Consider the following 27,078-nt stretch of genomic DNA (forward strand, 5'->3'; position numbering starts at 1 on the left):
ACGAAAGCCCTGTAGATTAATGTAACTTTCTGGAAAAGTTAAACATAAAAAATTAGGTGCTCAGGACAGTTTTTGTTGTTGTTGTTTTTTGTTTGTTTTTAAAATCACAGTTAGATACTAAGGGCAAATAGGGAGACAGCATTATAACCTCCAGAATATGACTTTTAGCCTCGGCCAACTTTCATCTGCACAGAGTAGCTGAGAGCTCTCTTCTCCTCCTTTATCTGGCACATGTGTAATTTAGGGAACAAATACTACAGTTCAGTGTCGCTTTTTAAGAACACATAAATATTAAGTTTCCAGAAAGGCCATTGGAAGTAAGCAAATGTTATCAATGACATATTTAATCTAGCGTGATTCAAACCTATAGGAATCGCTGGCCAGGCGCTGCTAACACATCCAACTGTTTGACTTCAGCTCTCCTCAATTTGTGTCTATGCCTCCAGGCAGCGTTCACTGTGGGTACAATCTGGCATCTCTGCGTCCTCCAGAGTTGATGGAGATGAAGAGAGACGACAGGGGAAGAAGACCAACCAGGAGGGGATGATCGTCTTACTGTATCCCTAAGGGTAGCATCCTGCCCATGAACTTAACAGTTAAGGGGCAGCAATACATTTTCTATGAGTCTCTCTCTCTCTCTCTCTCTCTCTCTCTCTCTCTCTCTCTCTCTCTCTCTCTCTCTCTCTGTGTGTGTGTGTGTGTGTGAGTGTGTGTTGGGATTAAATAAATTTATCGAGGCAGTAAGAAGATAAAAGCCAGATTTAAAATCCCACTTAGAAAAGCAAACTCAAGATAGCACACTCTGCACTGTGCAGACAGCTTGTGAAAATGCTCCTTCTGCCACCCCATGCCTCTGTGGTGGAATTACATGAATGGAGAGACTACAAAGACAGAAGTCACGCACAAGAGTCTAAGTCTAGTCTCTCAGACCTTAGCTGACTCACCGGCAGAGAGACTATGAACAAAGTTCAAACAACTAATTTAATGTCATACCACAAATATATGAATTAACTTGAAATTAGATTGAAATTAGATTAAAATTCTTAAGTAAGTCTTCTAAAAAGCTAAAAACCAGTTGTGGCATCTAAGTTGATTTGTATCTATTTATGTCCATAAACTACATTAAGTAGGAAAGTGTATTGGTGCTTCAGGAAAGCCACTCTGTTCACTTTCTCTTCTACATCACCAACATACCTCAAAGCCTGAAAATGGAGCCCTAAAAGCTGCCTTATTAAAACAAAAATTTTCTTTTAATTTAAATGCTTCAGAGAAGGACAGGATCAGCCAGTCTGGAAAGCAACTGTCCAGCCAGTTGTTGGCCGCCCATTATACCCTCCCCTCACAGCCTCATCACAGTTAGAGTTCTTCATGTTAAACTTCCATCTTAACAGTGCCTAGAAGGGTGAACACAGAGTTTAATTCTGGCCAACAGGAGGAGAAAGCAAGCCTGCTGGGGATCTCCCACAAGAGGGTATGGCTGCTTCTATAGTGTCAACAGACGCTACAAGAGTCTAATGACTCTTGTATTGATGAGATATTTTTATTTACTTATTATTCCGCTTTACCATAAAAATTTACTATAGGACAATTTTTTAGACATTCCTTATATAGATAAAATGTTCATAATTCCAATTCTAGAATATGGAGTAAACAATGATCAAGCTGGCTATACTTCCAGAGTAAGTACTCCTTTTAATCTTTCTTCATTTCACTGTGTCATGACTAAGATTACGCTGATGGATTAACTAATGCTAAGATATTAAATTCTATTAATATGATCATTTTTAAGCTACCAAAGTGCACTAAGAGGATCCCCACCACCTGCGTTGAGCACTCCTGGCAGCTGCCCTATGCTCTTGCATGTCGGGGGACCAAGTCATCTACTCTGTGTAGTGCAGACATTCTGATTTCATATGCTTTGTAGAGGACCCTGAATCACAGACATGCTTAGATTATTGGAGGTTGGTATGTAATCATCACAAAGCAAGACAAAATACCTTGCAATTCATTAGGAGTTTAAAAATTGCTCCTGGTTAGTATATCAGTTTTAGCATTTTCCCTTATTATTTATTTTCTCTATCCTTAAATCTTAGCAAAATCTCTTAGGAACAGGTGATAATGAGAGTAGATCATGACTAAACAAGCACAACTCACTTAACAGTCAAACACGTGGCCAACACAAAGATTTCTAGAACTAAAAACTAGGTGTCGGCATGTAAAATAAGGCAAAATATCAGAACTTAATTAAAATCTCAATTTAATGAGGTAAACCTTCTTTTCTAGCTATTTAGAAGCTGATTATGGGATGGATCCCCGGATATGGCAGTCTCTAGATGGTCCATCCTTTCATCTCAGCTCCAAACTTTGTCTCTGTAACTCCTTCCATGGGTGTTTTGTTCCCAATTCTAGGGGAAGGAGAAGGAAATTTCTCTTCAAAATACAAAACAATGATCAAAACCATGGTGATGTTTTCCTTTTTTTGATACAGAGTCACTCAGTGCTGTTCAAGCTGTAGCCCAGACTGGCATGGAACTTACTGTTCTGTTTCTGCCTCTGGAGTGCCAGGATGCAGGCATTACCACACCTGGCACCACGGTAGGTACTACTGATAATAAAAAAAAAAATAAAAACACTGTGCTGCTTCCACGTTCTATTAAAGAAGCATAATGATGCCCCTCGCTGTGATTTTCCTTTTAGGAATAGCGTGTAACACCCCGAAAGTTAGGCCTTTTATAACTTTACCTCTTTAAAGGTATAGCTCAGTTTTGCCTCCTTTTATTTGCACCATGGCCTACCAGCCTGTGGAACACAGGAAGGCTTTAGATGACACATGTGACGCATGTCCAGAATATGAAATACATGGGCCAATTTTAAAACAGCATTAAAGCAGATTTTGCCACACGTACGCTGTTTGCTATGATGAGTTCGTCTTTGGATGTCTGTCTTCTGCTTATTTAACCTTTTTCCAACTGATAACAATCTCTTTGTGCCAGGCCACTTCAAATGGAGTCTTGTAATCTGAAAGGCACCACACAGTCTTAAGTAGAGCACTCAAAGTAAGGCTTGTTATTGCTTCAACTCATGCCACTTACTTGCATAAGGAACCAATAAGAATGAATTAAAGGAAAACTATTTGGAGCTTTTTGAAGTCATGGAATATCCTTGTAACAAAATGAGGCTGGAAATGAAAGAAAGGTGGGCACAGTGATGGTAGGTACTACGACTTGGGGCACAGTGATGGTAGGTACTACGACTTGGAGCTCCCAGGGGAGAAAGATTTCCAGTTATGGGCCTGTACATCTTCTAATTGTGTACTGTTTTCCTTTAATAACCATCAATCTCAGAAGGTTAATCAATACAATCTTTCACCTCACTCATAATTCAAGTTTACACTTCCTGGCTTGAGTGGTAGACCTTGTAGTTCATTGTGCCAAATGAGACATGTATGATTTTGCAGTGTCCATACCTATCAGTCATCTATACTTTCAATATACTGGACAGAACTAGTCATCCAGGTGACAGGTCCCAGGGGACATGGATGTACTCCTGTGGTGGGAACCACTGACTATAACATTATTTTCTAAAATACTAAAACTGCTGGATTAGAAGAGCAAGAGCCTTCTCTCTTGAAGACTACCACTTCTCCTCAAGTTGAGACATAATAAATTTTGACTGATAACTGGTACTGCCATGGCTATGTACCTTATGTGTAGTATATTCAATTTACAGTATATCTATGTGAGGAATTAGACTTAACCTATTTCTCCAATGGTTCAACCTCTCAATTTTATGTTATACTATTATCCTCAGAAGTAATTAACTAGCATCATAGACCAAACCAGATGCCACCAAATATAACACAAACGAAACAAATCTCTATATGCTTTTCTCATTTATCATTTTCATATTCTAGCTCTTCAAATACATACATATCCTACTTCATTATGGTAGCGTATTCTACATATGTAGGTCTTGAGAAATCAGGTGGTGCTGAAAGATCCTGGCAGAATGTAAAAGGTCATAGAAGCCCTGAAATTGGTAAAATAGATTTTATTGTTAGTAGAACTGGCTTCACTGATTTAGAAAAATAAAGGTGCACAATGCTCTGGCCACTCCTCGAACCTGTGTGCCTGCCAATGTTCTGATCAGGTGTGTGCCCATTGCTGCACCTTTATTAGATTCTTTTCTTGTTTCCCTCCCATACCCATTTCTTGAGGAATCAATCATTTTAGAATAGATATTGTTTAGATCTGGAAATCCCCTATTCTCCCCCTTCTCCTTTCCCCTCTGAGGGCCTATAAAAACTGGGAATTCTTTCCCCTAGAGGTTGACTCCTCTACCCCTGCGTGGGATATGAGTCGTCCCCAGAGCTCTGGCTTTCTCCGAATAAAGCCTCGTGTGGTTTGCAACAAGCTCGGTCTGCGTGAGTTCTTGGGTGTCCGCTATTGTCCTGAGGCCTGAGCGAGGGGCTCCTCTTGGAGCCTTTCAGTGCTACAGGCTTGTTGTGAGAAGCAGTTCTCACAACCCCACTTTCTACTTTCTGCATTCTAGAAGCAACAAGCTTTAATGCTCTCGCGCCTGTGCTCTGACTTTTATCTCTAGCTTAGGTTGCTTAGGTCTCATTTTCTTCTAGAGGGTGTTCTTTACTGATTCCCCAGATGTAAGAATGAGAATTAGCTCTCCTGGCCACTGCCAGTTTGCTCCTCTTTGTCTGAGTACATGTACCATTCGCACATGCTAGTTTCTCAATAGTTACAGCATAAGTTGGTCTAGATTAACAGCTAACAGGCTTACTTTATAAAACGTATATACACTTGGTATTTGGAAACACTCAGAGTATGAGAAACAGGGACTGGGAACAAGATATGTCCTTCCAAGCTGGATGCCCATTGATTTCTTTCTTAAACCAAGCCCCATTTCCTACTAGTCCACTCAGCTATAGACACATAAGGATTGATCCACAGATGAGGTTGGCACCATCATGATCAAATAACCTCACCTTCACGATCTGTGCCATTAAGGGACATTTCAGACTTAAACCACAATAGTAGTTTAGCTGGGTGGGACATGAATCCATTCCAGAACACTCAAAGTAACGGTCCACTATGTGGCTTTTGGTATCGCTATAGATAAGTCTGTGGCATTCTGGTTCTTGATCTTTGCTTAGAAATCTTTCTTGTCACTCAGCACTTTAAGTCTCTAAGATTTCTTGTGTTCTCTCTTGTGACGTTTTTTAGTTCTGAATATAAATGTGAAAAGTGTTTCTTTGTGTTTGTAGGAAATTCAATCGCATGATTCATATTTAAAATAGTAGAAGCACACCTTGAATTGGACGCATGGATAGTCATAAGGACACCCAGGGTGTCATGTGCTCCCTCGGTGGTTTTGGAGGTGAGGTCTTTTGCTGGTTTGTTTGGCCCTCAAGGGCATCCTGTCTGACTCTGGGGATGGGTCTCACGTCATCATGGATCCAGGACAAGCACCTTACCCATTGAGGCACCTTCCAGCCCTTTGAATTATATTTATAGTTACTCCCTCTCCTTTATTGTTGGCGTTCTTTCTGGATACACATCTTTAGACTTTCATTCACCTGGAGTCCCTACCCTATTTTTCTTATCCACTACTTCAATCTCATTTCAGGTCTTTATTTTTTGGGGGATTTTCCTCAGTTTTATTTTTCCAATTCTTCTGCTAAGTTTTAAAGTTTGGATACTATATTTTTATATTTTATTTCTAGTAGCTGCCCTCATGTTTGTGTTCTCTGAAAGAATCACAGTCAGCCTTCCACAGCTCCAGGTTCTGTATCTCTGGATTTGATCAACTGTCACTAGAAATTATTTTTAAAAAGTGTATGTACTGAACATGAATGGACTTTTAGCTTACTATTTCTTCAACAGCATCCAATTTACATAGCATTCACAATGATATAGACATGATTTGATATATATGTGAAAGTGTGCATACCCCAACACTAGATGACTCTATCTAGGGGTTTGGACATTTACAGACTTCAGTACCAGGAGCACATCCCAGATTCAATTCCTCATGGATGCTGCTGGATAGATGTACACACACACAAATTTTCATATTCTCTTTTAGTTGCCTTTTTCTATTTTGTCTTTCATTACCACACTGCATGATTCTTGGCTGTATGGACCACAGAAGAGCTACAAGGAAGCACTGTGTTTGGATGGTGCCTTGTGACAGCTGGGCCTACTGTCATAGCACCTGGATGCCTCCTTGGAGACCTCCTGAAGACAACATTTGTGGTATGTGTGCGCATGCTCACACACTGGGAAGCAAGTGGAGGAGGATGAGGTGGGAGCTCCTCCAGCTAGGATTTGAACACAAGGATCATCCCTGTCCATAGCAGAGTCCCCCACGGACAATATCTGACCTCTCTTGGTCTAGAGATACCACTTTACACTTTTCAGAGAACTAAAGTTCCAGTTTTCTGTTAGGCAGAGAAAAGAAACCTAGTACTGTGTGCCATGCTTCCTGCCAGGACAATATGGACTGAACCTCTGAACCTGTAAGCCAGCCCCAACTAACTGTTCTCCTTTACACGAGCTTCCACAGTCATGGTGTCTCTTCACAGCAATGAAACACAAAGACAGCAACTATTATGAAAAAAAACCAGGCCATGAACGTAAAAGAGAGCAAGGATGGGTACCTAGGATGGTTTGGAGGGAGGAAATGGAACGGGGGAATGATGCAATTATATTACAATCTCAAAAGTAAAAAATTAAAAATTCAGATTAAGACTAGATTATTAAGGTAGTGTATACACTTTATGGAATTTCAAGGATTATTGAAAACACTACGATAGAGGGGCTGAGTAGTGGCTCAGTGGTTAAGAGCACTGGCATTTGCTCTTGCAGAGGACCCAGGCTCTGTTCCCAGTGCCTACATAGTGGCCTAAGGTCACCTGTAACTCTAGTTCCAGGGTACCTGACAGGCATCTGAGGGTACCAGGCACATATATAGTGATCATACATGCAATGCAAGCAAAAACTCCAAAACATAAAATAAAAATGAATGCATCAGCCAAACAACAAAAACCCTCACCATAACAGAAATGTGGTTCATATAGGGAAACTGTTGTATTTCTAAGGTTTAATACTACTTTAAAACGCAAAGATTATCTTGTATTGTTTTTTCAAGTGTCATAGTCTCTCATCAACAACATGTACTTAAAACGTTTAGAAGGATGGTGACACGGAAGTGTACAACTGGAGAAGATGGCTGAGGACAGACGGAGCGTTCCTGTCCCGGCGTAGCGCTTCCTTTTCTTTGTAGGTGCGATTCAGTAGTGAGCCTCTAGCTCTAACTCTAGCTCAGGCCTGCCCCCTGCACAACAGAGCTGTAATGACCAATGCTGGGCTATATCTCGAAATATGGCAATTTTAATAAAAGATACATGAAGGACTTGGAAAACAGCCCACTTATTTTGAATAGATGTTTCTGTTTTCCCCAGGTAACAAAGATCGAGGCCTTAAAATATTGCTAAATGATAATGATAACACTGACATACTTTTGAAAAAATAGTGTGTTCTAGTTGGTAAAACCTTCATGAGTTTTACAAAAGTGGGTGTAAGAGGTGCCCTCCTCTAGGGAAAATCCAGAGACTGAAAGCAAGCTGTCCTTAGACACTTACAGACTCTTTCCTGCCCATGGTTTTGCTGTGTGAACGGGAACGTGCGATGTTGCTGAAAAAGGAATCCTTTTTAGTAGCGGATGGAGGTGGAGAGCCAGTGAATTCTCTTCCCCCAGGCAAACTCTCGATACTTGGAGATGAACTGATGGTTTTCGAACTTTGCCCTGTAAGAAAATTAAATGGCAACAATTAAACACCAGATCATCACTGAGTCATTGACTATAACTCACTTCAATAAATCATGATTAGCTAGGAAGTCACTTTCTCACAATGTTAGCATAAAGGTGCTATTTTTAAAACAATGAAGTACCAGTATAGTTTTCTATATGTAATGTATCCTGCATAGTCCAGGCATGTTTTAAAAGGAAGCCTAACGAGATTCTAATTTTCTGTGGTGAAGGGTTAATTTTAAGTAGCTGAAATTTCTTTCAGCAGTTAGATGACTCCTTAACTGAGGATGCAGAAGCTACTATACCATACATGAATACGATGCAAAACTGTAATTCTTTCAGCAAAAGTTTTCAAAGTGCTTCTTTTTTTGGGAGAGCTATATGGCAACCCCAAGCCTACCATAGAATCTTGAAGTGCGCTCAAGTGCTGTTTCATAGTGCCTTTCACTAGGTCTGTGCCCTGACTTGAGTGATGGCATCAGGGATCCTCAGCCCCCATATGGCCATCCATCTTCTCTCCTGGATGACTAGGTACAAAAGGTACTACTGAGTTATAGTTGGACTAGCAGTTATCTACCTGAGTCTTCTGTCCCTGACCTTAGAACAGCCGGCTTCCTCTGCAGCTTCCTTTGTATCAGGTACCAGGGATACACAGTGGGTGTCACCTGGAGGCAAGGGGTGGATGGCAAGCCAAGAGAAGTAACGATGCTCCCCTCCCCAGATTATCTGTGATCTATTCAGTGTTTAAATGGAATGCATGCTCTTCCTGAGGTGGTTCCCACAGGGTGCATGGCAGCAGGAACTCCCCATTTCCACCCAGAGGTCCCCTCACAGGAATCTTCTGTCGGTCTGTGTTCTGCTTTGACACCACCCCCTTTGCCCAATCCTTGTCCTTTTGCATAACGGTTTTCCCCACAAGCTTTTTTTTTTTGTTTCTAATTCCACCTCAACAACTGAGTCTGTAATGAGCAATACTGCAATTTTGTTGTGCCCTGAGTTCACGGGAAACCCAGACAAGCCCAAGAATTGCAAAGTCTGCTGCAACTCGCAAAAGCCTTTTATTTTCAAGTTCAAACTTGGTTCACCCACCTAGCACTCACTGCATGAATGCTGGCAATGGACCCTGAGTCCAGAAAACATTGGGTTTATATACATAGGAATAGTATGAATATTCACAGAAAAGGCGAGTAGAGGGTGGAACAGTACTGAGGTGGGAGGGGGGTTAATGGGTGCCTGTTCAAGAACTAATTTTATGGTTAGTCGTAACTGTCTGTGACCTGACCTCTGTTTACCTTTTACTTTTTCCATGGTCTCCCTTGAGTTTGTTATTTCTCTAAGGTCTCAAGGACAGGCACCTGGGGAGTGATCAGGAGTGTTGGCTGTTGGTTTTTGGAGACAGAGAGGCAGTGCCATTCTAATGCTAGAGGAGGGGAGGGGCTGCTGAAGGAGGACTCAGCACAGAAACCAGCTGTCTGCATATCATTGTGCTTGTGTGTGTGTGTGTGTGTGGGGGGCTGTTGGTGGGGGGGAGTAAGGATGGGAGTCTCTGGTGGAGGGGCGTGCAGGGGGAACGCAGAGGCAAACTGTCTGTACACAACACCAAAGTGTCTCTAGTATCAGTAAATTGGGGGTTACAACAATTTCAAGTTCAGTACAAGGTCCTCTGAGCTAGAAAAGGGCAGAGAAAACAGGCTCTCTTAGCCCTAGAAGCATCGTATACTGGCTTTAGGCCCAAACAGGAACATTCTACCCTACCGCACCCTGGCCTTCCCTCCTTTTTACTTCCTAGGCTCCTATCTACTTCAGGACTTTAGGCTGGGTTAGTCACTGGGTTATTTGTTTATGGCAAAACCCCATAGACGAGGATCTATCTGGAAGGAAAAAGATTCAGGGAACCATCTATTAATTTTATTTTGAAAATCATAACCAACAACATCTAGACACATCCATAGTGTATCAGACTAAATGTGAAAAGTTACCTTCTAAGAAATAACTTTGTTTATATGTTATGGCATATGTTCGTATATCATAACATATGCATTTTTCATTTTAACATGTGCAATTCAGTGTTTTTTAAGTACCAGGAAACCAGCTGAGCAAACTCCAAACTCTGCACTTCCATGTCTGATGTCAAAGTGGTCTTCAGATCTCCACTCCTTTTTCATCTTTGTTGACTGCAACAACAGACTTCTTTCTCTGGGGCTGGTTCCAATCCTTGTTAGCAGTTTTCTTCAGCAGATACCCTATGGCTCTGGTATCTTGAAAATCTTGGAGTCTCCAAGGCAACTTCAGTGTTACAGCTTTTTGTTTCAATGTCTGGGATCCACATATGATCTTATGGGCCCCTCCAAAGGGCTGATGTCACTTCTCCAACTCTACCCTCTGTAGCACTCTAAGCTCAGGTTGATCCACTCCACTGTTGCTGCTCTTCTTGGTGATCATCTCATGGCACTGGGATCATCAATACACTGGGGTCTCCTGCTGCAACTAGGCTTCAGCAATAGCCTGTCATAAGTTCTCTTCATGGTGCCCAGTCTCAACTCCTTTGCATGACCCCTTCAGTCCTGGGCCACCAACTGCAACTGAGGCTGTAATTTCACCAATGGCCTTTCATGGCCTCTCGCAGTGCCAAGCCCCAGCTGCTCTTCATGATCTCTTCATGCCTTCAAAACCAGTACCATCTGGGTGACTCTTGCATATTACCAAGTACAGCTGCAGTATGAGGCACAACTTTGGCTATCTCTGGAACACAGCTTATTTTTTTTTGTGCTCTCAGAAAACACTTCCCAAGAGGTTTCACCTCAGTGATGTTGGTCTCTTCTTAATCACTGCTAATTTCTTAGCTCCAGCTAACCAGCATCAATTGTCCCAGTAGTCCCTACTATTCTTGACTCTAAAGCCAGAGCCACATAACCAAAGGTGCTAAGTTCTCCTGCTTGATGGGGCAAAACATGGCCCCTTGTTCTATTATATTATAACCAGCTTTGTTTTCCAACTCCTTTACTGTCTAAGCTTGGCTGTTGTGGAACTTGTTCTGTGGATTGACCTTGAACTCAAGAGATCTGCATGGCTCTTTCTCCTGTAATGCTGGGATTAAAGGCATGTACTACCATGCCTAGATTTAAGCTTTTCTCCACCTAGCTCTGTTCAAGGCTGTCCTTGAAGTCAGATCCGCTTGCCTTTGCTCCTGGGATTAAAGGCCTGTTCTGCCAAACCTGGACCTAAACTTTGCTCAGTGGGAGCTTGACCCTTAATTCAATTTAATATCCTTGAACACAGGATCCAGCTCCATTTCACTTCCTGGAGTCCCTTTAATTCTTGAACCACATATTTTCTTTCTCAGCTTGCTACTCTTGTTTCAAGTGCTCTTTATGAGACTTAACCAGAGAACAAAGTCTATGAGGGGCATTTCTCAGACTTCCTTTCCCAATGAAATTAATCTAAGTCTCTTCCCTTTAGCCTCAGGCAGACTCTTCAGACAAGGGCAAAGGCAGCTACATTCTTTACCAAAATACTACAAAAACAGTCTCTAGGCTACACACTGAAGTTCTTCTCCACTGAAACCTCTTGGGCCAGGTCTGCACAGTTCAAATAACTTATAGCAACAAAGTCTTCCATATTCCTCCAAGGGTGGCTCATTAAGCACCACCTAAAACAAACCATGGCTTTCAAAATCCAAAGCCCCCAAATCCACATTCTTCCAAACAAAAACATGGTCAGGCCCATCACAGCTATACCCCAGTCCCTGAGAACAACTGCTGTTAAGTTTTTTTTTTGTTTTTTGTTTTTTTTTTTTGCTGTGAATAGACTCCATGACCAAGGTAAGTCTTACAAGGAGAACATTTAACTGGGGCTGGCTTGCAGGTTCAGAGGTTCAGTTCATTATCATCAAGGTGGGAGCACGGCAGTGTTCAGGCAGGCATGGTGCAGGAGGAGCTGAGAGTTCTACATCTTCATCTCAAGGAAGATAGTAGAATATTGATTTCCAGGCAGCTAGGATGAGGGTCTTAAAGCCCACACCCACAGTGACACACCTACTCCAACAAGGCCATACTTTCTAATAGTGGCACTCCCTGGGACCAGAATATAAAAACCATCCCAGGCACCATGTCAAGAGTTATTTGGTGCTGGGATCAAATGAAAAATTTTGTGCAGAAAGATAAGAGCTCTTTCACCTGAACTGTATCTCACCACTATTGATAGTTGGCTACGAAGTGTCTATCTGAGTTTAAGCTACTTGTAGTTACCTGACCTGTTTTGATGTACAGATGAGTGCTTTTCATAAAACAATGGGATATTTCTGTCATTTCACTCTACCTTTCACTCTCTCCCTTTTGTTCTGGTTCCCGCTGTGTGTACATTGTTATTACTAATGGTGCCCTGCACAGTTTTGACTCCATTCATTTATCTTTCACTTTGTCTTCTCATCCTCCAAGTGGATACTCTCAATTGATACATATTCAAAACGTCTGAGTCTGTATTCTGTCAGCACAAATCTAATGTTGAACTTCAGAAGTAAAAATTTCACTCTAGTTGTTGTAGTTTTCAACTCCTAAATATCAGATTCTTCAAAACTAACTCATGTATGATGCTCTCTCTTTGGTGAGACCCTGTTTCCATCCATTTTGTCCTTACAATGGTTGAACACCTTTATAGTAGTAAGGGCTTTTTCTAGCAAGTCTAATGTGGATGTTTTCTCCCAGACAATCCGTTGACTGCTTTTACACAGGTATGAGTCACACTTTCCTGCTTTATGTTCTGCATGCCTAACGATTTCTATTGACAATTAGACATAAAGTGGTGACTCTGGAAATCAGACTCCATACAACTCTACCTCCTGAATCCACTTATCTTGCTATCTGCTGTTGTATTAGTGACTTTATTAAAATAATTCTAAAGGCCATCTCCATTTTGTGTGGTCAATAAAACCTTTGCTTGGTTACGTTAGTGGTCTATAAATAGACACGATTTTCTTTTCTTAAATGTATTGAGTCTGTACTTAGTCCTTGCCAGGGTTCTGTGGGTGTTAGGATGCACTGTGACTATCCCAGCAGGCAGTTTATAACTGCTGTAGCCATCATTCTTGATCATGCAGAGGCTCAAGTTCATGCAGCGTCGAGAGACCATGCATGTCTTGAGCCTTTCCTGGATAAAAACACAATGCTGCTCACACCTGTGGCCTTCCAGAATATGTTGGAACTTTTGAGAGCCCCTTCTTGACAACTTATTCATAAATTTAAGTCATTTTTGGATTTTGACCTCTGACCTTCTTAGTCTCTCAGCCAGCGTCTACTTGTTTCTAACTGGTACTGTAGCTGGGCAGTTGTAGTGTTTATGGATTTCAAGCAACTGTTTCCCCAGGTACCTTATGATATGGTCTCCCATAAAGCACCTGGTCACATGGAGATAAGCCTTTTGGAAGACTTGTTGACTGATTAAACAGTGATAATTCACTTGTGGGACCATGATTTTTAGGATCCTCCACATCCACTCTGTTCTTGTAAAGGCTTTGAGGGTGCTGGTTTATAGAGGTGGGTGGAATGTTACAAGTTACACAGCTACAAAGATCTCTGTTAGGAGAGTCAGCCTTTTTCCTTGAATAAAGGCTTTTCTGATTGTTATAAACCTTTTCTTAAATTGCAGGGATCTGGAAAAGTTGATTTTGATTTTTGGGGCTGCATTTACAGAGAAATTCTTTCAGAAGTCTTAGTGTCCCAAAAGCTGTGGCTTGCTTCTGGGCTTGTCTTGAAAGTCTGCCTATCTTGCATATAAAGCCCACCTTACAAACTAGAAGAAAGAGTTTGAGGTGGCAATGACAAGATACTTTTTATTCTTCTAGTTATTGCACATGGCTTCCTGCAGTTCTTTGAAGACATTTATACAGTAAAGTCTGCTGGGGAAGCTCTTTCAGAGACAGTCTTTCGACTGTTTTAACTACATTTGAGTATAGCTTATTCTCTTCTAATCCTTTATAAAGATAACAGTACACATTCATCTAACATAAACCAACAATTTGAAAGAGATACACTTTTTATGAGAAAAGTGCACTGACATATTTACATTTTGTGTTAACTATAATTAAACCCAATTTTAACAGTAAATTTCTTAAAATTGAACCTTAAGATGATTAAGGGTTCCTTTTTTTTGAGGGTGGGGGCTGAGACAGGGTTTCTCTGTGTATCCTTGGCTGTCCTGGAACTTACTTTGTAGACTAGGCTGGCCTCGAACTCAGAAACCCACCTACCTCTGCCTCCCGAGTGCTGGAAGGGTTCATTTTTAAATGTCCTACATACAGGGAAACCTGTTATAAAGATTTTAAATGGCAACTATCTGCTTCTTAAGGGGCAGTATGCTGGGGAAAAGGTTTGTGTATTTGTTTGTTTGTTTTTTGTGTTTGTTGTTATTGTTTTAAACTGTAAATATCTATTCATAAAGACTATTTTGTATCAAAGAAAATATAGATAATAGTAACCAGCATTTTAGAAAGTTGCTATTTCACACAAACTGACTGACTGACTGACGAACAAACTGGAAAAGCCTGGTGATGATGGCACATGTCCTTAATCCCAGCACTTGGAGGCAGATGCCGGAGGACCTCTGTCATTTCAAGGCCAGCCTGCCTTCAAAGTGAGTCCCAGAACAGCCAGGGCTGCTACACAGAGAAACCTTGTTTCCAAAAGACTACACAGACATGCAGACACACACACACAGACACACGCGAACACACACACACACACACACACACACACAGAGCCAAAGGAGCCATTTCTATAAAGTAGATTTATATGAATGCAACACCTAACTCTGTATGTGCATTTTATTTTAGACCAGACATGCAGACACACACAGACACACGCGCGTGCGCGCGCACACACACACACACACACACACACACACACAGAGCCAAAGGAGCCATTTAAAGTAGATTTATATGAATGCAACACCTAACTCTGTATGTGCATTTTATTTTATTTACAATTTGTTTGGTTTTATTCACTTGTGACAATGCCTGGCTCCGAGCCAGTGCTTGCTCTGTAGCTCTGGGCAGTCTGGCGCTTACTACATAGCTCACTCTGGCCTCACACTTGTGGCAGTGCTCCTGCCTCAGCTTCCTAAGTGCTGAAATTATAGCACATGCTACCGTGTTCTACCATAAGCACATTTTAAATGTAGATAAGCGATTCCCAATTGTCTTCTTTTAGACTTTTAACAGTTTAAAAGCCACTGAGAGTTTTTAATGCCTATCATTTTTGCAGAGATTGGACATATTCTGCACACATGTTAGACTGTGTATCATCACATAGAGCTATATACATTTACCTATTCTATCTATTTATCTGCTTAACAGCATGATCGGTAGACTTCACTGTCCTTTTTGCAGTCTCTTGGTAACTAGTAAGGCTGAGTATATTTTAAGGTGTTTTTAATGGTATATGAAGTTTTTACGTGAATTATTTCTATTTATTTTGCCTTGTAAAGCTGATTAAAAATGTTCTCCTAAAATTCTGGAAATTGGAGAGGAGAGAGAGAGAGAGAGAGAGAGAGAGAGAGAGAGAGAGAGAGAGAGAGGCAGGCACATAGACGAGTGTGTGTGTTATGTGTGTGTTTTCTTTGTACAGTTCCCATCCTCATGTCCTCCTTAGGAAGATGTTTCCTAACTGTAGATGACTATGGGACATAGTTTATGCATTTACTATGAAGGCTCGGTTTTCCTTTTTCCTTTATGACTTGCTTATTGCTCTTCTGCTACTTAAGCAGCTTTTATGGCTTTGGAAAGGCTGGGAGATAAAGCGCAAACATTCGGGATGCTTGATCAACTCTGACTGAATATACTTTTAAAAGCCCATCAAACAGAAGATAAATTTACGAGCTCAAAGCATTTTATTCAGAGCCTATCACAAAATAAAATAAAATAAAATAAAATAAAGGATCTACCTTTGTTAAATTTCTCTAATAGAATTTATGTGTACCATCAAAGTTTGGATCACCTACCTCTTGAGACCTTTGAGGGGTACCTTTTTTTCTTTTATTATTGTTGTTGCTTTTTCCAGACAGGGAAACAGCCCTGGCTGTTTTAGAACTCACCATGCAGTCCAGGCTGGCTGCCTGTTTCTGACTCCCGAGTGCTCGGATCAAAGGCAAGCACAGCTGGGGGAGGGGCTTTTTACAGGCACCATGGCAATGACTCTGATTTTTCTGTTTGTTCCTCTATTAAGACTCTGTCTTTCTGCCTGAGGGCTACATCCTTCCTTAAACAGGAAAGCACACCATTCTTATGGCGCTCACAATGATGTCCACTTCCTTGACTCCCAGGACCCATGACTGTGCAACCAATATGGCAGGAGATGCTGCAGGTCTGAGTAAGGTAGGATTTCGTGGATAGGGTATTTTGGACTGTCACTTCTGGGCCGTCTAACCATGAGTCCTAAAAATAAATGAGGAAGGGAGAGAAGCAACTCAGAGACTTCACAGTTTCTCGGCTGTATCTGAAGAAAATGAGAAGCAGGAGCTTAAGTGGGCCTTGACCTGGTGCTTCGTATACTGAAAAAACTAGAGTAGGATCTAGAGATAAGACATCTTTCAGAAGCCGGCAACGGTCACTGGTTGACAGCAGGCAAGAGAATGGGCCTCCATTTTCTCGTAGTTACAGGAGTTGAATTCACCACTATTGCAGATGCATAAGGAGACAGACTCCTCTGGAGCTCCTGACCCCAGGGAGTTCTCCCACTGAGACCTGTGCCAGACTCTGACCTATACAATCACCAGACAGTACAGAGGGATTCTAAAATCACTAGATCTGTTAATTCTTTGTCACCTGAAGAAAACTTTGTCCAAAGTTCCAACTTATAAAGTTACCTGTTATAACTAAACAAACAATCCAACTCACCTTCTGTATCTTTTCTTTTCTTTTCTTTCTTTTTTTCTTTTTTTTTTTTTTTTTTGAGATAGGATTTCTCTGTGTAGCCCTGGCTGTCCTGGAACTCACTCTGTAGACTAAGCTGGCCTCGAACTCAGAAATCCGCCTGCCTCTGCCTCCCAAGTGCTGGGATTAAAGGTGTGCGATACCACCGCCCAGCTACCTTCTGTACCTTTAGTTCTACAATTGTTATTTTGTATATTCTAGGATTTTCTTTTACTCATACATGATCAGATTTATTGAAGATAGAATTACATCACTGTTTTAAAAGATTTATTTTTAATGTGTGTGTGTTTCCACGCGTGCACGTGTGCCTGTCTTGGTAGTGCACATGAATAAAGGTGCCCCAAGAAGACAGAGACATTGGATCCCCTGGTGCTAGAGTTATAGGTGGTTGTGACCTGCCTTACGTGTGTGCTGGGAGTCAAACCAGGGTCCCCTGCAAGAGCAGTCCATCCTCTTAGCCACAGAGCCATCTCTCCAGCCTGTTTCAGTACTTTGACCAGAACTGTGTTTTGCTTTCACTGGAACAATCTGGTCTCTGTATGGTTACACTCACCCTGTACTTTTCTTACTCCTTTTGATGATCTTTCCTACCTTTTGAACTGTGCAGATAATTTATTTTACTGTCTTACTTGTTAATAATTACATTTCTTCTAAGTATTTTATCTTTTAGGTTGGTATTTGGCATTTTCTGAAGAAGGCATTATCACTCCTCGTTTCCTTACCAATTCATCTAGAAGTATAATCCTACTTCTCTAAGTGGTGAAGTATGTATGTTTAAGAGGTACTCGAGAATGGAGAGAGGGAACAAGACTGGAAAGGAACTATGTCTACAAATGTGGATTGACTGATTAGAACTTCATGATGTGGAGAGGTGGTTATGTTGCAGGACCAGATGTGGGGAGGCTGGAATGTTGCAAGTGCAGAGCTTAGTTATAATTTATCTTGGGTGTCCTTTGCTTCATAAACAGCCATTCTCTATGTCAGACTTAACATCCTTGGACTAACAGATAAAAGCCTCTTAGAATGTATTAACTTAAAACCCAATTTCTACTAAACAAAACTTAAGGTCAGACAGCACCCGAGGCTGACAGTTGAGATTTCTCCACTTTGCCATAACCACCTACTTACTGTTTCCACCAATGTATTTGAAAAGCACTTTGATTTATGGTTTTCTTTGTTCTCTTTCTATGAAAACTCCAGGAAACTGGATGTATCCAGGGATGCACTGGAACATGGAATTTGAGGTAACTTAAAGTCTGTGTTCCCAGGCTGTGATTGTTCCTATTTGGACCCAGAGTAAACTTTCTCTTACTCTTCTTGAGGTAGTTTTTTTTTTGTATCAACAAGAGGAAAGTGAACCTGCTGGCAGGACTGAATTCTTACATGTACCAATGTCTAATTTACCATTTCATTTAATCCTAATTCAAAACAACTGTTGTGTAAAACTTTAACAATAAACAAATAAATAACCAACAAAATTCCACATGTTAAATTTTGATTGCTTGAGAGCCCTCTTCTACACAAACCTTCTTGTTTCCTTTCTAGAAACCTTCAGTGCCCATCTCAAGCAAGTTCTTCCGAGTTCCCCGAGGGGCCTCTAGGGACGGGCAGGCTGTCTTCATTCTGCCTGTTAACTGCTCTCAATCTCCATGCCAGTACATTCCTTTAGCTCTGGGAAATTTTCCTTATTGCTCTTTTTTGATTATTAACTCACTTCTGTTCTCTAGACTCTCAATACTTGACATTATAGTTCAAAATCATAGTTAATCTAAATTCCAGATAGGATAATTTAAATTTTATTATACCCTTAGAACACGTTAGTATTTGTGGATTATTATAGCTTATTTTCTTCCAAAATGGAAGAGTTGTGAACAGTTATATCTATCAGATTTTGTAAAATGTTAGCTGCCTTGGATACTTTCAGAAAGAAGGCACATGGTGGGCATTGCATAATCATATATATCTAATTCATTTATAAGGAATATGTGACATATAAGTAAATTTTATTATAATCCATTGGGACTTTGTTCCATTTAAAAGAAATTATAACACTATCAAAGAACAAAATCGTATTAACCTATCCCATTTTGTATCAATCAATGATTTCCATGAATAAATGATAATCAGAATAAGAAATGTTGTGTTTCTAGATCTCAAATGTGTGAGAGGAGCACTGTGCATCTTTCTCCTACCTTTCCTGTACCCACACTGCCTAGGGTTGCCTACCTGAGTAATAAGTCATCAAAAAGAGGAACAAGATATCAAACAGACATTGTGACTATAACAGGACTGTGCTGTTGATAACCATCCAATTGATGGATTGGATCAATCATGGATTGATTCCATTCAATCCTAACCACTCAATGAAGAGCTCAACAGAAGACAAGATTGGGACTCAAGAAGATTAATTCATTAGTTCAAGGACCTGTGGGGTATGTGTGTTAGTGTGTGTTAGCATAAGTCAAACAGATTTGTTCAAGCTTAAAAACTATACCAAAATAAATAATTACATTTCTGAATCCTGGATGTGGCATTAAACCTCTCTATATAATGTTTTATTTTCCTCCTTAACTATGTAAACTAGCTTGATAATATTTTTGTTACTGTGGAAACACCAACACTTAGAAAGCAGTCTTTGTACGAAGTTCCCTGCAGAGATCTTCTGAAAACCTTTTCTTCCAGAACAGTGTTGCCTTGAGCTGAAGAGTTTTCAGAAGGAATGTTAGCACTGGCATGGCCTGCTAGGGTAAATTCGCAGCCCTCACTCAACTGAGGGCTAGGTATTCTCAGGATGTAGGTATAAGCTATGCAGTGTCCTAGAGCTGTATGGACCAGTGTACTATATTAGATATGAAGCAGATTGCTATGGTGCCCTGAAATCCAGGCTATGTTCTGCTTATTGAGTGGATCTCCTAGAATAGGCTATATATGCAGAGGTTCTAACTTCACATAAAGGCATTATTGGGATCAGACACAACCATGTCTGGATATAGTCTATCCTTTTTTCATTCCCTTTTCCTTTCAACACACAAAGCAAATGGCTGTGTCCCTTGGACTCTAGGACAATGGAAGTTATTTGTCAAGCATCTCTTAGGAGTCTCTGCTGGCAAATGTCTTGGAAGGAAGGTCAGAGAATGAAGAAATAGTATTATGCTCCTGTAATGTCCTACAGATAATATTTTTGTGGTTTTCTTTCCTCAAAAAACCCCAATGAGATGAACAGGTGCTACAGTGAGTGAGCTGAGGGAAACAGTGGCTTATCTAGTTCAGGGGATGCAGAGCATCTCCTGTTCCCTCTGCCCCAGGTTCATCTCACGGTGGCTGGAACCTTCTCTATCGGACTGACAAACTCTCTGTCAGAGTGTGGGGGCAAAGGGAATTCTAAACACATTCAGACAAAGGGCCAGTTCTGACTGAGTTGTCTTAGAGCCCTACAGCAAGAGTAACATCCAAGAAGGCAGGGACACTGGGGAACCCTGGCGCCAACAAAACAGTGTGCCCTGCAGCAGGCACACTGGCTTGTTCCATAATTACTGTTGAATATAAAATCTTGATAAAAGAAAAATGATGGAGAGTATTTTAATATAAATAGGATTAGTTTATTATATGCATATGAATATTTTAAATTAAGCCAAACATGATATGAGGTTTAATTACTATTTTATTATTCTCATTTTAGCTTGAATTTGAATGAAAGAATCTTGAATTCTAAACTTCCATGTAACATAAATATTCTCATTATAATGTATTTCAACTAAAAGGTGCAAAGAAAAAGATTAATGATTGTAATCTTAAATATTTATGTCTTAAAATCCCATGGGAAGTACTGAAAATGGATAAGCTTTTACTTCTTAAGCTAAACTAATGGGTAATATTAAAATGCTAGTTTTTGACTGTAAACTGTTATGACTCACTATTTATGGTGGTTACATTGTACACTGGTTAAATCGTATGGCAAAAATTTTAATATGAAGGCAATACTTAAAATATTTCAAAATCAGGTTGTGAAAAAGACAAGTGGTAATTTTTTAGGTGGAATATGGGTAGTTAAAACACAGAAACAGATCTTACAACAAATTCGTCAAATATTGTTACAAACAATTCATCCAGTAACAAAAGTCCTTCCTTGTGTCAGCCATCCTACAGAACATAACGTTGCAAATGACCTCAAACATAGGTTGAATCATATTTGGCAAAGAAAAAGAGTTTTCACTGTGAACAGAAAATCCACAAGGCCTGATGCCACCAAAGTAGGCCCTAAGAGTGAACTTTTGTTTTACACAACAGTGCCACTTAGTGGCCAAACTATGGTAGTGGACCAGTGTGCTGAATGGAGAGTAGGGCCAGTAACTGGGTTTGGGAGAGAGTTGTGACACTGTAAGTGGCCAGAATGGGGTGGGGCAGTACATGCCAACAAATGAGAGAAGAGGGAGGGAGGGAAGGAGAGAGGGAGGGAGGGAGGGAGGAGAGAGAGAGAGACAGAGAGACAGAGACAGAGAGAGACAGAGGATGGATAAATAGATGACAGACGGGTGATTAGACAGATGGTAGACAGGGAGGTGGCAACTGTACCTTGGAGGTCAGTTAGAGCCTGGACAGGAACAGAAACCTGAGCATCGCTTCCTGTAACTACGTCGCCTAGATTTCATAAGAAAAAATAATTAGATATGATAAAGGAAAATAGACAACCTTTTGCCTTTCATACTCAATATTATAATATTTTATCGAATTATTAAAATTTATAGAACAGAAAATACAGTGGAAACTTAGATAAACATCTGACGTGTCTTTAAAGTAAGCAATGTCTTTAAAACGATGTTTCCAGTGGAGAGTTTGTGTCTGTTTTTACTAAGGAAAAGTTCACAAGTTCCTACTATAAGTTTCTACTATACTGTGGATTGGAAACCTCAGTATAAAAGTATAAAGGACTTCTCTGAGGAGATTTTTATGGCATTACAAATATTAGTATGTTTTAAAATATATCTTCTAAAAAAGACTTATTCATATGGAAGTTATATAACACTTATTAACAGGCATATTTTTTCAAAACTGATTTCTTCCAATGTAAAAAAAAATATTTTTAAACTAAACTTTAAAGGAAATTCATAGGAAAGACCTAAGCAAGCTCTAATTTCATGTTACCTAGTGAAAATATTTCAAACTTACCACATGTATTTTCAAATGCATCTGTGAACTACATCCCTTTATTATAGGCAATTATTAAATTGAAACCATAGTAAATGCTTATAATAAAGCAGTGTTCCAAAAAAAAAAAAAAAGAAAGAAAGAAAGAAAGAAAGAACCAGATGGGCATATAGAAAAGAAAACCGAGCTGGGAGAGCAGGTCTTAGTGACCCAGAAGGAAGAGTAGGAGAGGAGAGGAGAGCCACCCAGACACTGCCGTCCCTCCAGCTCTTCTGTTTCTGGGGCAGCAGTGTTCAACAATTACCAGTCACAGCCGTCAGACTAACCCCTAGAGACGGCAGTGTCGAAGGCTATTTCGTGGTTACTAAATAGAAGAAAGCAAGTCTTTTAAAAGTCTCCAGGATTCCTGTGTACAGCCTATGACTTTGTAGGCTTGCTTCTTCTTCAGCTTTTATATAATACATGCATATGACAACTATGTATTCATTTTACTAATATATATATAAAGTACTAATTAATATACTATAAATAATATGATTAACATATATAATAATATACAGGATCTCACACACACACATTTTGGTAAAAATCGATTTTAAACGAGATAGCATCCCTCAGTGTTCTGGCCACTTAATGTACTCTGATTTGTAGCGCGGCCACACTGTGTCATTACTGCATTCCTATCAACTAACAGGACAGAGAAATGTTCTCCTATAACCAAAATAAAATTGTGAAAGGGACCACATCCCACAGAAAGGCTTTGGGTAGAAAGAAAATGGTCACAACCTAAGTTTCCATAATAACATTTCCTAAATTGATAAATGGTAGGCTCAATTTCTGAACATTTTCAAGTCTATACCAGTTACCCGTTTTGCTATATAGATTTCTCATTTTAATATTTAAGGTAACGATTACTAAGAAGATGAGGGAACAGCAGCTCTGCTGATTTTCTTTTCCTCAGCGGACACATAAAGTCCACCATGAACGTTAAGTTACACATGCCTGCATCTGGGTGACAGAACCTCCCCTTAGAAATACAAATCACTATAACCTAGGAAACACATTTCCGTCTTTGCAAACAACCTTTGAACTTTCCCTCGGAGTCCCCTGAGAAGGCTGTCACTCGGTGGAGGGCTCTCTAGAACAGGAGCCTGCAGGCAGGCTGCGGTGGCTGGAGCTGTCAGTGAGGACACAGGGTCTGCAAGAATCCAGCACCAAGGCCAGAGTTGGAGGCACTCTCTTTATTCAACATCAAATGAAGGATACATCTGTCACCGTAAGCAGCACAGGTTTCCTGAGTCCGCAGGTTCCTAGGCATCAGCTCAGAGAGCTTGTTTAGGTGTGAAAACCATCAGAGCTCCAGGCATGGTTTAGGTTTTACAGTAAGGGAGGAAGATCATCAAGTAAGAAGCTCCAGCTCCATAAATGGCTCTTTTGGCCTTTACTTTATTTGATCTTTTATGTAAGTAGGAACACTAGCAGGAATTCTTGTTGTTAATATAAGTTTTTGTTGTTATTTTGGGGGGGGGTGTTGGTGGGAGTTCACATGAGAAGAATGAACCAGAAACAAACTAAAAGAGCTATAAAACAACAAACAAGGGCAATTTCTTTTAGGATAGGGATCAGTTTCAGAATGCTCTGTGATGCTCAGGCTCCACTGTGGTGCTGAAGTGCTCCGCTGCCTCCTTATAGCTGGGGAATCAGTCTTCAGCGATTGTTCCATCTTCATGCGCTTCCTTTCTCACTTACTGTGATATTAATACTTGACATTTCCTCAGAGATACAACTTTATATTCTATAGTCATTTGGCTTGGTTTCTCAGAAAATTTAAACTAAAGCATTAAGAGATTCTCTGACTCATTTGCCTGCCATCAGTTAGAATTACAACAGACTAAAGCTTGTTATCAAAGCAATATTGAAATCATATTTGTTTAGAACAATAAAACAGTACAATTAAGAGATATATAAAATAACATTCATTTCCATTCTGGAAGTGGGCATGTCTCCTGGCATTAAGATACATTTCAACATGTTAATGACTTGATGTCTCCTTTTCTTTAAATCATGTGTGACAGTCTACATTAAAAAGAGAAGAATGTAATTTTAAATGAGATATTCTCATAAAAGGTAAACAGAATACTCTAATAAACCTTAAATACTAATTGTATAAAACCTAATATTTCATATAGACAAAGTAATATAAGAACTGAAACCATGAAGACAGCAATGGAAGGCTCCACATGCACAGGCATGTGGACATATGTGCATGGCATTCCAGACGCACATGCATGTGCACATAAGTTCATGACACATTAACTGGCATCACCAGGGACTAAACTCCAATTTAAATGCCAATATGTAAAATCTTTACAATAATTTTATATGTGACATACTTAAGCAAAGCATACGAATGTAGTTTTGTTTGTGCTGACATTACCATTGCTATGGACACCACTAAATCCTGAATGCTGCTATTACTGTAGATATTCCTGTAAGGCAGAAACCAAGACTTAGGTGGGATGTTTGCTGAGACTGAATGTCTACAACTGCTATGCTTTCTGTGCAGTTTTTGCCATCATGTTGCTATTTCTTACTTCCAATACATGGCTAATAGTCCCACCAGTAAAAAGAAATGTGTTTGTTTCCCATTTTCTATAGAAAAGAAGTGTGGACGCTCTAAGTAAGAATTCAAAGGCTCTCTGTGGAAAAAGTGCTTTAGGGAGGGGACCCTGTGGGCAGGCCCTGATCAAGCTAGGACAGCGAGAGCACTCAGAACAGCAGCCTCCATCATCTCGCAGGCTTTTATATGTGGAACCAGTTATCATTTTGTGTATGGACTTGAATGCTCATCTTGCTTAGCTTCTTTTTTCTCCCTAAAGATTCAGATTGTATTCCTTAGCCATGACACAGGTGGGTGAGATGAGAGACCACAAATTTTCCTCTAAACCACGACACACTGCTAACTGTTGTGACTAGTATAGCCCATGTTACTGGGCCTTTCCATCTCAGACTCTTCTGAAAGAGGTCAAGACTCAAGCGTTTGTTCTGAAGCTATCAGAGAATATAGGCAGCTGATGAGTTCTATGCTGGGACTGTACATACCATTGTACAAGATGGGCATGTATATAACAAAATATAAATCACACTGAAATACAAATGCTGAAGAATACGTTGTCAAATACCTCATAAAATATAATCAAGAGGAACACCATATCAAATCTCTAGCTTTAAAAGGATCACATACAACAGATTTTTTTTAAAAAATAAGATTTCATGGATTCTGCTTCTGAGATGTTGGTTTCTCACCGGCAAGTGAGAAAATCTCACGTTACACCTCGGGATCTTTGGATTTACTGGGCTTTTCCTACCTTTGTTCAACTGTACCGGCATGCTTTCAGATTTCATCAGTCTCTGCTGCTGCTGTTGCTGCTGGTGTTGCTGCTGCTGCTGCTGTGGTTGCTGCTGCTGCTGCTGCTGGTGCTGCTGCTGCTGTTGCTGCTGCAGCAAATGATGCCTTGGGGCTTCTGTGGAGGTCCTGGTGGGGATGGCAGCAGAGAAGGAACTGCTGCTGTTGTTTCCGGGTACAGGGCCACCCATACTGCCCGGAGCTGAGGCTGGGGAAATCAGCTTTCTTCCAAAGTTAATCAAGCTGTTGGAGACCTTGTGTATATTCAGGGGAGCACCTCTGGCATTGGTCCTTGGAGGAAAAAGAAAAATCAGGCGAAGGGGGAAAACACTATTTACCTTGGAGGATAATGCATTTCACATATTCCACTTGAATAAAACATATAGCCTTGAAAAGGGCTGTTTACTAAGTCAGCTACATAAATAAGTACAAACTTAGCATGGCCACCGAATAGTAATGTGCCTTATTGAAGAGGAGCTCCATCAGTCACTCCTTCCACGGGGCTCATTCTGGGTCAAAGCTGTGCTCCTTTCTGAGGGTACAGCTGCCCAAGAAGACACTCGTCCACCCCTGGCTACCCCAGTTAAAAAGAAGCGTTGTGTTAGCCTGACTTTCTTAGCTGGGACAGATGCCTGACTTCACTAAGTTAAGGAACTGAGGGGAAGCTAGGACATAAGAAGGAAAGGAAGCCCTCTGTGCCAGAGCCTGCTAGATGCCTCTAGCCAGCTGAGAAGCAAGTATCCTAACAGATCTCACACCATTTGCTCAGTGGCCTTCTCTTCTCCTGACTATATACCTGTAACCTTCCATGAGTTTCACTAGAAACCCTTGTACATCGTGCCCTCACAGCTCCTCATTTTACTTCTGATAAAGATCTCTGGAGGCATTTATAACTCAGGTGTCAAATACAGGCAGGACAAGTAGGGAGCTTCTTAGCAAGCTTTTGAGATGCAATGTGAGAGCCACCAACACACTGCACAAGGCTAATGCTGGGACATTTAATCCTAACTCTCCTTTTGTAAGCTCATGCCTTTCCCAGAATGGATGTCTTTCGCTTAACCACTGTGCTTAAATCCATAGTACAAATGTCTTTTAACAAACCAGGACTCCTCTTTGAGAAACTCTACCCATACTCTGAGTCAAGTGTCTTTGCCTATTATCTTTGGACTTAAAATCTTTATGAAAATCTCCTTTTAGATAAAACCCAACTCTTGTTTTATACTGGCTTGTCCTAAATTTTTTTTTTTAGCTGAAGACAAAGATCAGTTTTAGACCAGTTAAGATCTCTAACATTTATGCTGTGGAGAGTATCATTGTAGAGGTGTTCTTGTGTCCCTATGGCCACTGACTGGAGGACAGGTTTACTTGGGCTCATGGTTAAGTCAGTAGGTAGCTGGTTCTCTCGCCTTGAGTGTCACTGTGGTTGGGAGCATACTGAAGAACAGAGCTGCTGACTCTGTGGCAAGAAGTGAGATTGAGACCTCAAGGACCCAGATCAGAAACTCCAACTATATGCGACCTCCTACTTTCTACCATCTTCCAGTAATGTCATCTTATTAGGAATCTATGAATGACTAGTACACTGAATAAGCCAGAGCCCACATCATCAAATCACTCTCCATGGTCAGAAACACCAGTTAAGGACCAAGTTCGATACGTGGAGCTTTTGGGAGGAATATATTATATCCAAACCATATTAATACAAAAACACATAGATATGCATATGATTTCAAACTGCTTTGCAGTATAAAGAAGACCTACAAAGAGTTGGACATCT

General features: G+C 40.5%; 1 protein-coding gene and 1 long non-coding RNA gene across 7 annotated transcripts in view; one reads left to right on the top strand and one right to left on the bottom strand.

The window, feature by feature from the left end:
• The window catches only part of Tbc1d5 (TBC1 domain family, member 5), a 448,076-nt gene that overhangs the window by 41,480 nt on the left and 379,518 nt on the right, over positions 1–27,078 (bottom strand). For 2 of the 6 annotated variants that reach the window (XM_030250062.1, NM_001285991.1), the window contains 3 exons: positions 25,264–25,592; positions 21,323–21,388; positions 7,658–7,821 (listed from right to left, as the gene is read on the bottom strand). In XM_030250062.1, coding sequence (XP_030105922.1) covers positions 7,658–7,821; positions 21,323–21,388; positions 25,264–25,592 — 559 coding nt within the window. Of the gene's footprint in view, positions 1–7,657; positions 7,822–15,955; positions 16,253–21,322; positions 21,389–23,116; positions 23,972–25,263; positions 25,593–27,078 lie in introns of those variants that run through there. The other 4 variants (NM_028162.4, NM_001285993.1, XM_011246640.3 and 1 more) reach the window with 3 other exon arrangements.
• Positions 16,246–18,987, top strand: Gm41598. Its single transcript, XR_876871.2, has 2 exons — positions 16,246–17,994; positions 18,901–18,987. It is a non-coding gene; the product is annotated as a predicted gene, 41598 (long non-coding RNA).

Source organism: Mus musculus, chromosome 17 (assembly GCF_000001635.26).
Source record: "Mus musculus strain C57BL/6J chromosome 17, GRCm38.p6 C57BL/6J".
NCBI classification, from domain to species: domain Eukaryota; kingdom Metazoa; phylum Chordata; class Mammalia; order Rodentia; family Muridae; genus Mus; species Mus musculus.